The sequence below is a fragment of the Acanthochromis polyacanthus genome, chromosome 14, assembly GCF_021347895.1.
Source record: "Acanthochromis polyacanthus isolate Apoly-LR-REF ecotype Palm Island chromosome 14, KAUST_Apoly_ChrSc, whole genome shotgun sequence".
NCBI classification, from domain to species: Eukaryota; Metazoa; Chordata; class Actinopteri; family Pomacentridae; genus Acanthochromis; species Acanthochromis polyacanthus.
Window position 1 is genome coordinate 32,391,775 of NC_067126.1, and position 11,922 is coordinate 32,403,696.

At 39.0% G+C, this 11,922-nt stretch overlaps 1 protein-coding gene across 2 annotated transcripts; it reads left to right on the forward strand.

Annotated features, from left to right (window-relative positions):
* Window positions 1-8,211: 8,211 nt before the first annotated feature.
* On the forward strand, window positions 8,212-11,545 carry cmklr2 (chemerin chemokine-like receptor 2). 2 transcript variants are annotated; one of them, XM_022211321.2, is made up of 3 exons: window positions 8,212-8,518; window positions 9,373-9,602; window positions 9,701-11,545. In XM_022211321.2, exon 3 carries the CDS (start codon window positions 9,728-9,730, stop codon window positions 10,817-10,819), a length of 1,092 nt encoding a protein of 363 aa, XP_022067013.1. In that variant the 5' UTR covers window positions 8,212-8,518; window positions 9,373-9,602; window positions 9,701-9,727; the 3' UTR covers window positions 10,820-11,545. The 2 variants fall into 2 exon arrangements, with proteins under 2 accessions (XP_022067013.1, XP_022067014.1); XM_022211322.2 differs by having other exon boundaries at window positions 9,469-9,602.
* Window positions 11,546-11,922: the final 377 nt, after the last annotated feature.

The window sequence follows — 11,922 nt, forward strand, 5'->3', positions numbered from 1 at the left end:
GTGTAAGTTAGTTCTCATTATTGTGTAATCTGCCCATGTCTAGTAAAGGGTCAAACTCTGCTTCTACCAACCTCACTGTTAGAGTTCATACTGTGCTTACATTGTGTATTTTCATGAATATTTTCCTGAATTACTGCAGACTGGCACACAAAAAACTTGGGACCAGAAAATATTCCAGTGCACAGTTTTTTGTGCAAAATATTGCGAAGCAAAGCGACTCTCTAAAGTTTTCTGTGGTGTGCTTTGTTCATGCCTGATTAGGATTTGGAGACAATGGAGTTCCAAAAGCAAATTTGAGCCCCAGGGTTCAGACATGTTTATAAAGCCCTGCCATTGCACATAAAAGTACTGTATTTTTTTAACTCTGCCTCATTAAAAGTAAAAGTAAAATGCACCGAAACATCAAAAGTGCAGTATTTATTGGGCGACAGCTACTTCTAGGGAGCTAGATTCAATTAATTCAGTATTACTACTGATATACTGTAGAGGGAAACAATGCATGGAACAGCTCTTTTAGGAGTAAATAATGATGTTTTTCAACTGCTGATTCAGGAAACTTTGCTTTTCTGGTGCTTCAAGACCTGACTGCTGAATTTGACGCTGTGGATCATAATGTCTTCATATCACATTTAAAACAGTGCATAGGCATTAAAGACATTGGGCCTCATTCATGAAGCATTCTTAAGAACAAATCTGTTCTTAGAGCCTTTTTAAGAAGATTTTTGGCATTCACGAATGTGTTCTTAACTGACCTGTTCTTAAAAGTAAGAACAAATTCTAAGAACACTCAGGAGGACTCGTACGCACAAAAAATCTGCTCTTTTAGAATTTTGTTACAGTCAAAACTCATCCAAAAATTTGAATTTCTTTCTTAAAATGATTAAAATATTACCACAAATTATTTAATTTAAAACTAGATTTATTCAAGTGAATTTTAGTGATCAATGGTTTTATAGTTTAGTGCCAGTTAAACTCAAAATCAGATTTTAGATCTGAAGCTGCACTTGGTCACATTAACATGTTTAGAGGTCTGTGGGAGGTGCAAGTGCAATGACCACTACGACGTGCACGCGCGATGACCGCCGCCACGTGCACGCGCCCTGGTGTGCACGCGCGCGCTGACCGGGGAGACAAGGCGGACATGGCCTGGGCAGTTTTACCTGTCACTGCAGCAGAGGCAGAGGGTGTTTTATTACGACACACACCCTTTCTGAGTATAAAAGTTTAGCTGTCTCAGGTCAGACTTTATTGGCTGTTTGAAGCTCTGTCATCTGCAGAAATGACCATCACTCTGATGGGTGGAGTTTCACCTGCACTCCAGTGCTCACGTGTCTCAAACACTCTCTTGCTGCTGCCTTATAAGGAAGTTTAGAGGGTGTACCTTTTACATTTACAAGTCAATACAATGTAAATGTCATGTTAATGAGAGGGGAGGGTGTTCGTAGAGACTGTTCTTGAATCCGGCGCATCTCCCTCCTAAGAACAGATTTGGCTTGTCAAGAACGCTTCGTGAATCCGACGTACTTTTCTCTTGGGAGTTCTTAAAGCCGTTCTTACGAACGCTTTTCTACGAACGCGTTCATGAATGAGGCCCATTGTCCTCAGACGGCTCAAGTTATATCTCAAGAAGTTACTTGGTTCACTTGGTTTAACATTCTGTGATTGCAGCCCCACTTATTTACTTGTGGGGTCCCTCAAGGCTCTATTTTGGGCCCAGTCTGGTTTTCGATATATATACAGGCCTAGGAGAACATTTTTAAGAAAGACCAGGTTTCTGCTTCATTGTTTTTGCAGATGATACACAAATCTAACTCCAAGAAAAAATAAAAAAATTAAATTCAGTGCAGCTTGCCTAAAAGGTTTTAAAACTTGTATGTTTGAACTCTGTCATTCTCAATAAAAAGGGCAGAGATTGTTCAGTTTTTTGACCCAACAGCACTCTTGGTCCTTTGGCCTCTTACAATTAGGCTTTTGTGTAAAACTTTGAACAGCTTCTTTCAATTTGACAGACTTATTAGCTCAGTGGTCTAAACTAACCATTTTAACCAAAATTTTTAACCAAGCCTATCTCTATCCCAGAGACTCAGACAAAGTTATTCATGCCTTCATTACTACTCAGTTAAACTGGACAAATGTAATTCTTTGGACAAACATCAGTCATCTCTTCAGCATCTGCAGCTACTACAAAACGCAGCTGCTTGTTGTCTAACAGCAGAAAGAAAACATGATCGCATAACTCCACTACTGGCCTCCTTCCACTATATTCCAGTCTGTTTCAGGGCTGATTTTAGGATGTTATTGTTTGTTCCTCAGGTTTTAAATGGGTTGGCATCACCTTATTTAGCATAACACTTAGATCATCATACCCCAGTTTGAGTGCTGAGGTTGACCAACCAGATGCTCCTGGAATTTTTGAGATCTGGGCACAAAAATAGAGATAACCGAGCCCTTGCAGTGGCTGCTCCTAATCTCTGGAACACTTTACCTTTTCATCTGAGAACTGCTCGACTGAGAAATCTTTTAAGTCACTGCTAAAGATTAAATTGTTTGATTAAGGTACAGCTTGACACTCTGACTCCATCCTGCTTTTTGTTGTTATTTTTTTAATGGCTTTTATGGCTCTGATTTGTCTTTTAGTCATTGTGGTTTTGTGTTTAATGATTTACAGTATTGTTTGTGCAGCACTTTGGTGCTATTGTTTTTAGTAAATAATGCAAATCTGTCATTTTAAGGGCAGTCAAGCCTAAGTTTAAAACACCATAAAATGTACATGCTTGTGTAAAGTGTCCCTGTGTTAGCTTCACTACTTGAGTAGATACACATTTTACTACTGCAGCAATATTCACTATAAAGTTGTGGTACTTCCTGTAGTCAAACACATGGATGGAAGATATCCCAGCTGAATGTAATCCCAGGTGAAGGCAGGCAACACCCTGGACTGGTTGCCAGGCTATCACAGGGCTACCCACATAGACACACTCACACTGGATTCACACCGATGGACTATTTAGAGTTACTAATTAACCTCAGTATGTTTTTGGACTGTGGGAGGAAGCAGGAGTACCTGGAGAAAACCCACACATGCACAGGGAGAACATGCAAACTCCATGCAGAAAGATCCCAGGAAGGCTGGGACGCGAACCAGGGATCTTCTCGCTGCACTGACCCACTGTGCAGCCCTCTCTCACAAATCACAGCTATAAAAGCAAAACAAAGTCCTACATATACATTTTTTTCCCACATTTTTGTTATGATAAGCACAAAAAGTAAAGTCATACATTGGGATTTATTGTGCATTAAAGGCCTACAGTGGGTGCTGCTAACATATTAAAACAACTTTCATTATTTCCATATTTATAGTTACAGTAAAATGATTATTTGAGGGGTTTGAACCACTAGCCAACCAAAAAAGCTATATAAATCAGTCATCATGAGCACTGGAAAATGATGTTAGCATTTTTTAAGATCTTCTGAGAGGCAAATTATTATTGAGAAAATAACTGGCAAACCAAATCAGAAGATAATATGATAATAAACATTTACTGCAGTTCTAATAGCATCCTAATTTCTAATTTCTGCAGTGATGTATGATGCTCTACCACATGAACTGAAAGAGTTTTAGTGCTACAGTTACAAGTAAATGAGTGGATTATGAAACACAGATCAGCAAGATACTGTCCGAGGAAATTCTGGTGTTCAAGTAATGACTGCTACTTTAAGTTGTTTCCGTCAAAGTCCCTTCTTCCAGTCAGCCTCTGCCTGAGATAGCAGAGCATCATGAAGGAAGTTTGCATGGGGATAATCAGCACGTGGCATGACTTTTAGGTTTGATTGTAAGGCTTCACAGATCATGCACACACAAACAGAGCTATTGAAGGATGTGACAGCTCCCCCCTCAGGGCTGAACGGTCCACATAGCAATGAGATGGTCCTTTTAGGTTGCTGGAGATCAAGACAACTGACACTGCCTGATAACTGATGAAACAAAAAAGGGGTGAGAAAGCATCAGAGTCCACACGAAATGTCTTTGAAATATTGCTAATGACTTTCATCTATTTGTTCATGATATAAAGAATAAACTAAAAAATGGATCAAAGAAAGTGAAAATGATCAACTCATAATGAAATTGAGGTTCTGTGAGTGACTGAACAGCAGGTGCTCTGCTTTAGACAACAGACTGAGAACCTGTTGGGGTTGATTAAGGCGTGGTCATAAGAGCAGCATTTCAGGTCACAGAGAGTATAGTGTGGCAGCACTGATGACAGGCTGTGATGCAGACATGTGTCTCCATTTTTCTCTATAATTTGAGATTTGAGCCGACAAGACAGCTGTGTTTTCTTCGTGCGTAAACAGAGAGTTTTCCTAGTAATTACATTCATATTGGCCAATTTTGCAGCACATATTTACCTCCATTGCCAATATTCAGAGCAAACACAAAGTAAAGTTTGAAGGCTGGAGAAGTGGGTGTGTAGCGCTGCACTTGAGTTTGCATGCAGTTACTGACCAGCAATTTTCTAAAATTTGACAAAATAACTTTTCTTGTTTTCACCGGGGTTATTTCTAGGGCTAGACTGATTATCGGCGTAGCCAAGCATTGTGGCCGATATTTGGCATTTTTCCGATAATCAGTATCAATGAATTATTTACTGATTACTGATGAATTAAATACGCCGCTTCACGTCTAATGTAGCCTCCTCTCTCTGCCTGTCGTCACACTGTGGTCTCAGAGTCTCTAGCAGAAACTACAAAAGCTGAATAACCAGGAAATTCACTACTCTCGCAGTGACTGCTAATGGCTAGCGGCTAAGCTAGCCCTTTGATGCACAACATGGGTTAAGAGATGCCCATTTTCCATTAAATATGAGTCACTTTTGACCTACGTTGTGCATAAAAAGGTTAAAAAGCAGCCACAGATTAACCTGAAAGAGAGTCTGGAAAACAGTAATTAATAATCCTTTAAGACATGGACTTTAGTTTGCAATAAAAGTGCTAGAACGGTGAAAGATTAAGAAAATAGAGATGAACAGCAGCCATAACTACAGGAGACAAACCGATCCATCTCGGTGAAGTGCATAATTTAATAAGTCCTACTTGACATATGACATTTGTAACTTTAAACCTGCAATATGTATATCAGTATTAAATTTGAGAGATGTGATATCTTAGGTGTGATTAAAAAAAACAACAACAAAAACTAAGCAATTATGTTGCAATTCTGGAGAGTTTGGAGGTTGGGTCAACGTCTTGTGCTCTTGGTCATGTTCCTCAAACCATTCCTGAGCTGTTTTGACAGTGTGGTAGGATGAAACTGTACTGCTGGGGGAGTCTTCTGCGGTTGGGGAGTTCCACTGTTACTGAGGGTGTGTAATTGGTGTGCAGCAATGTTTTGGTGGGTGGTACATTGTCAAAGAAATATCCACAAGAATGCCAGAACCCAAGGATTCCCAGCAGAACATTGTGTTGTAATGAGATGATCAGTGTTACTCACTTTAGCTGTCGCTGGTTTTAATGTTGTGGTCGATGGGTTTACACCCATGCTGCAGAGTGTTGATACTGCAGAAATATCATAACGAGTCGCAGATTTCCCACATGAAGCCATGAATACTCATCAGAGGATGTACAGCGCAGTCTCTAAAGTCTGTAGCATAATATCTGAAGTGGGTCTCTGGAGGAGCTTCAATCAGAATCTGAGCTTGTGTGCATCGTTTGAAATCTGTGCACATGGAGTTTTGAAGATGTGGGTGTGAACCAGGCAAGAAGGGCCTAATGAAGGACATTAAAGAGCTGCATAATGACTTCATGATATATGTAGGAGCTGCAGAGTTTGACAGATATGATCATATCTCAGCCTGCTGCACCAATATTTTAAAATTTTATGTCAGTGGTCTATCAACATGCTTTATCTGTGCTAAGGCTGCTTGGGATTAAAATAAATCATTTTCTGAAATCAAAGCTACATCTTCAGATTGGAATTTCGAAATAATAAAATAATCATCTGAGCTCTTGACACTTGAATTAATGTACTGTACATAAATATATTGAGAATATTTAGCTGAATGAATAATGATTTTACAGTGTGATTTTCAAGCATTTTCCCCTCTGGGATCAATAAAGTATTTCTAATTCTGATTCTGTAATAAACCTTCACAATCCAAGGGGGGCCTGCCAAAAGCTTATTTATTATTTAGCACCAAGCAACAATTTAAACAGGGAGTTAAATGCAGAAACAAGAAGCAGCCGACAGCCCACAAACTTTATCTGTGCTATGCTGGCTAGGAATTAATATAAATCACTAAAAATTAGTCTCTTGTCTGAAATCACAGCTATGTCTGCAGATTGGAATACCAAAATAATAAAATAATAATCTGCGCTCTCAATACTTGTATCGACAAATGTACTGTACATGAACAGATTGAGAATATTTAGCTGAATAAAAAAGCTAATATATAACTACTCATGTGACCTGCTATGGAAAAAGAAAAAAACACTTTTGAGCTATGGGAAATGATATGCACATACATAAATAAATAATCATTTGAAGCTTTGCATGAGAAAATTCGATTTTTTAACAGGCAGGGATGTAGATTTGATCAGACGTTCCTGCTGATTTTACAGGGTGTTCTAAGTGAACTTTTAGTAGCGATAGTGTTAGGATTTTTTTTAAGGCACTGCTAGCTGAACACTGAAACTGATGTCATATATGAGTATTACAATATTGACAATAATAACCATTTGTTGTGCAATTAATGCTTGAGTTGTGCTTGACCTTCTGAAGGAGAGATATCGATTCAGGCATTAACCTCAGGTTCTGACGGACACTCATCATAGCTAACAAAGGAATAGATTGACCGGTACAGAGTGGGAAGAGGGTGCTAGCAGGGTTCTTTATGCAGGGTGCGGTTCTTGGAGATTGGATGAATCGTGTGCCAAGAGATATGGACATATCTGTGCACCAGTTAATGGGAGAACTAAATCTAAACCACGGTTTATCCCCACCTTTAGCCAATCACATTTCAACATTTGAATTACATGTTTGCGTTCTGCAACCAACAACATTTCATCATACTCCCACATTGCTTGATTTTTTTTAACATAGTTGACAGATATCATAGTTGACATTTTTGTTGTTTTCAGGCCTAAAATCAACATGGCTGCCTATAACCAAACACCACATGGCATTTCTACAGAAAGATTCTTTGAAATATTATATATATAATTAAGTAAATTTGAAAGTTATTAATAAAAATATTGTAGTAAATCTGTTGACATGTGATAAATCCACACTATTATACTAAGAAAGTCTTGGAGTCCTGCCAGTCTTTTCTTCAGGAGGAAATGACATCAAGTGGATTAAGTCATGTGATCTGGAATTAACACACTTCCTTGAGAGGTATTTTTGTAATGGGGAACTTAGTTGAAAATGATTTCTCGAACACAGATACAAACTGTGATTTTCCATCTAGAATTTGACATATTACCAAAAGAGAAACATCTGTCATGATTATTTCAACTTAAAGAACACAATCGAAACAATTTTTGAATATTATTGTTGTCTAATTAGAAGGTGGTTGTTGTTAAATTCGGTCGATTATTTAGTTGATGTTTCAGTGATATCCAATCATTTTTTATTAATAAGTGATCGTTTCCATAATAAATAATTATGAAATTTGTAATGACATGATCATAATAAACATAAAAAACATTAGTTTTTTCTTTACTTTATATAAAAATGTATGAAAGATACATCCTATGGACTTCAAAAGTCCCTCAATTATATATTGACCCATAAAATGTTATGCTCATATCAGACTTCATGCTTTTCTTGGAGGCTGTTCCAAATAGAAAAGGTACTTGATGAAGATTTTTTGAGACACTGATATTAGAAAATAAAAAGCTTAATTTGAGAGAAGTAGTTTGTCTTATATAATAATCCCCTCTGAAATCAAAAAAGTATTTCTGATTCTGATTGTGATAATAAACCTCCACAATCCAATTGGCATCTGCCACAAGCTTATTATTATTTAGCACCAAGCAACAACTTCATCTAAAGCAAAAAAAAAGAAAAAAAGAAGCAGCTTCACAAACTTCGTCTGCACAGGATCCACTCACTGAAGCACTTTGTGTCTTTGTGGGACAAGAAAAAAAACTGCAACATTCATAACTTTTCCGTGAGTTCTCCTTAGGGGGGAGAAGCGTGCGTTGATGGTTGACCCTGCAGTTATGAAAAGCAGCCACAGCTCCGCTCAATGAAAGCATTCTTCATTCCGTGCGGCTGACCAATAACTTTTCTTCCTTCTGCGGTCCGTGTTTGACGCGTCAGCCGGGCGCACCCACTGCACATCTCAACCCCTCCGCAGCCAGCGACGGAGTTTAGTTTGGATGGACTCACGGAAAGACTACACATGCTGCCGAAAAGGAGTTTAAAACAGCCGAGAGAGACGGACGAGGCCCAGCAGAAGCGGAGCTCCGGAGGCGAAGACTGCAGCAGCTTTGATCAAACGCTAATAAAAGAGAGCGGGTAAGCGATGCACTCAGAGCCCGAACAAACACACTTCATCGCATTAGTATGCCAACAGTGTGTATGTGGCACCAACTATAGCTAATACAAAGTGTGATCCTGTATTCACAGGGCATATATTTGATTTAGAAACTAAGTTACTGCATAGTTTATTGAGATTTGTCTGTAGATTGAACAAGTTCTGCTGTTTTTTTAAATTCACATTTGACCCAATTCTTAATTGTTGTTCTATTAGTTTGCTACTAAAAAGTGTAGTTTCTCAACTGTTTATTGAGATGTTAATGTCTAGATTACTGTATGTCTTTGAATTTCTAAAGAAGAGACTGTGCTTCTATTTTTACTTCTTGATTCCACACAGTTTCTGGTTGTTCTGCTTTTCTTTTCAACAAGTTTTATTAACAAAGTTACAGATTTGTGTCATTATTAAACACTATTACTTCATTTTCTTTGAGATTGCTGTTTAATTTATATCCATAGTCTTGTTGTGATAGTTTCAAACTTCCTTTCTATTAGATTGCTTAACTTTTGTTTTTCAAGGTTTAATAACAGGCTACATATAGATACATTTGTGTTGCATAATGGAAACTAGAAATAGCCCCCAAATACATGTGTCTGACTGACCCAGCATTCAGTAAACTTATTTATCAATGTGATAAACTGTAACACCTATAGGTGCCCTATTGTGACCTTTAAAGTGATAGTAAACAGCTGATACAAGCAAACCTTTCACCCAGATCTTTTGGTGGCTTGATAGAGATGAACAATGGAATGCATTTGTTTCTTTCATTGTGATACTAAAATCTTGCATAGCCTGTGTAACTGCAGTATGTTGGTTCCTCTCTGTTTACTTTCAGAACGAACCACATGAAACACACTGTGAGAGCGCTTTTTGCTTCATCTGTGTAGCATCTCGCTGTCCACACTGTTGATTATAATGGATGTTGACACAGTGTTCCAGGGTTGCTCAGGACACACCCAGCTTTAACTTCCAACACAGGAACGGACTGAATGACCGGAAAGAGGGACAAAATAGACAGCTAGATCCTTGTGGAGAACAACCCGGCAAAATCACAGACAGCGTGAGGTGAGAACATGTGTTAGAGGTTGAGTATCGTACAGGGATGTTCTTGAAGTTACTCTGTTTACAGGAATGCTTCTAATCATGAGATTTCCTTCCCACAGATAACTACAGCATAGATCCTTGCAGCAATGGGTGACTCCGATGAAGACTACAGAAACTACACTTATGATTATTACCTGGAATATGGCGACTTGGAGGAGCTTGAAGTAGACCACAAGCAGATGGAAGCTATGCATATCATCTCAGTGGTTATGTACATAGTTTCCTTTGTGCTTGGCCTGATCGGAAACGGAATCGTTATCTGGGTGACAGCGTTTAAAAGCAAAAAGACAGTCAGCAGTGTGTGGTTGCTCAATCTGGCCGTGGCAGACTTTGTGTTTGTGCTCTTTCTGCCCTTCTATACCGATTACATACTGCGGGACTTCCACTGGAACTTTGGTGTGGTCATGTGTAAGATCAACTCATTTATGTCTGTGATGAATATGTACGCGAGTGTGCTGTTTCTCACGGTGCTCACTATAGACAGATACGTCTCTGTGGTCCACCTGAACTGGTCGCAGAGGTATCGCACTGTGGACAGAGCCTGGATGGTATGCGGCTGCATATGGGCGATAGCTGCCACCATGAGCTGTCCGGCCCTGATCTTTCGTGACACCATGCGTTTACACGACAAGGTGGTGTGCTTCACCAACTTCCTCCTACAGGGTGAGCATTCATCAGCCCACACAGCACTCATGAGACATGTCACAGTAGTGGCCATTCGCACCACCGTGGGCTTTCTTCTGCCATTCACTGCCATAAGTGTGACAGGCATACTTTTGGCAATCAAAGTGAATCAATCCCGAGGTTCAGTTCGCCTGTCTAGCTTTTCCAAAACCATCACTGCGGTTATTCTGGCCTTCTTTCTGTGCTGGGCACCTTTCCATGTTTTTAGCTTGATGGAGTTGACTATACATTCCTCACTTTACCTACACAACGTGCTAAAAGCTGGCTTTCCACTCGCCACGAGCTTAGGCTTCTTTAACAGCTGCATTAACCCCCTGCTGTACATGCTGCTGGGCAAAAAGGTGCGTCACATCCTGAAGCGTGCCTGTCTGAATATAACAAAGAGTTCACTCAGAGAGCTCAGCCAGTCCATCTCTGCTACCGAGATAGAATCTGTACCGGGAGTTCATCAGGATGGCGTCCCAGAAGACTCTGTGGTGTTGTCAACTCTATGATTGCAACCGTCCTCAGACATGTGGGGTTGTCCATGAAAAACAAGTGGTTAAGACTGAGTATTACTAAAGCCTAAATATGGAAGATTATCACAGCTCTTCTTTCCAGTTGTAGTTTTAAGGTTTCCCTATGTTGTTGCATTGGGACAGAGTCTTGCCTTCTTAAATTGACAATTATTCTCAGTAAAAAAAAGCTAAATAGAACTGTATATAATGTGCACATGGTGTTAAAATGTAATAAATCTTTAAATCACATTAATTTTGCATAAACCAAGCTAAGCGGAAAGATACAAATAAAAGTTATTTAGGTAATCTGCAGAAAATCAATCTGCATTTATTTTTTAAATAATCATTTTTATAACAATTAATTCTTTGGCTCCAGCTTCTCGGTTGTGAGAATCTGCTGCTTTTATTTGCCTTCTATAGTTAACTACCAGCAGTGTCTTTGAGTTTTGGACTGCTGCCCAAACCAGACGAGCAATTTGAAGATCTCCTTGTATGATTGTGATGATTTTTCAGTATTTTATTGCACAGAAGAAAATATTTTTAGTTACAACTGTTGGTCAAAAGGATTTTACATATTTACTGATTTTTTTTTACCCTTTTAGTTTCATGGTGACTGCTCGAATCATGTATGGTGTGTGTAAGATTTTTTTAAACTAGCTATTATATTGTAATATATTTAAAGCAAATAGTATCTATGTTAATAAATGTGTTCTTTATAACATTGCTGTCTTGTGTTTGGGCGTCTTCTTTTCTTTTATTTGATGCTAAGTTTAAAGAGGAGGCTTTGATGTTTTATGTACACACAGACTAGACTTTCCTGGAGGGTTTAGAAAGTATGCACAGGGCCGACATAAGTCCAGATGTGCATTTCCTATTTCCTGAGGGTCTGTTTACAAATTCAGTTATTTCCTGCATTTTCTTCCCCCTCACACCGACTTGTAAGGATTACATCACTGGCAAATCAGAGACAGACAGACTGAAGGGATTGTATCGCTGTGTGAAAAAAATGGACAGAAAACAAACTGTTTCTTTAGCAGGAATGGCGATTTGGCACTTTGTAGATAATTTCACACCCTCCAGACCGTCTCTGTGGACAGATG

Bases quoted from the DNA above. Each gene is read 5' to 3' on its own strand.
- cmklr2 (XM_022211321.2), top strand. From the start codon at position 9,728: ATGGGTGACTCCGATGAAGACTACAGAAACTACACTTATGATTATTAC.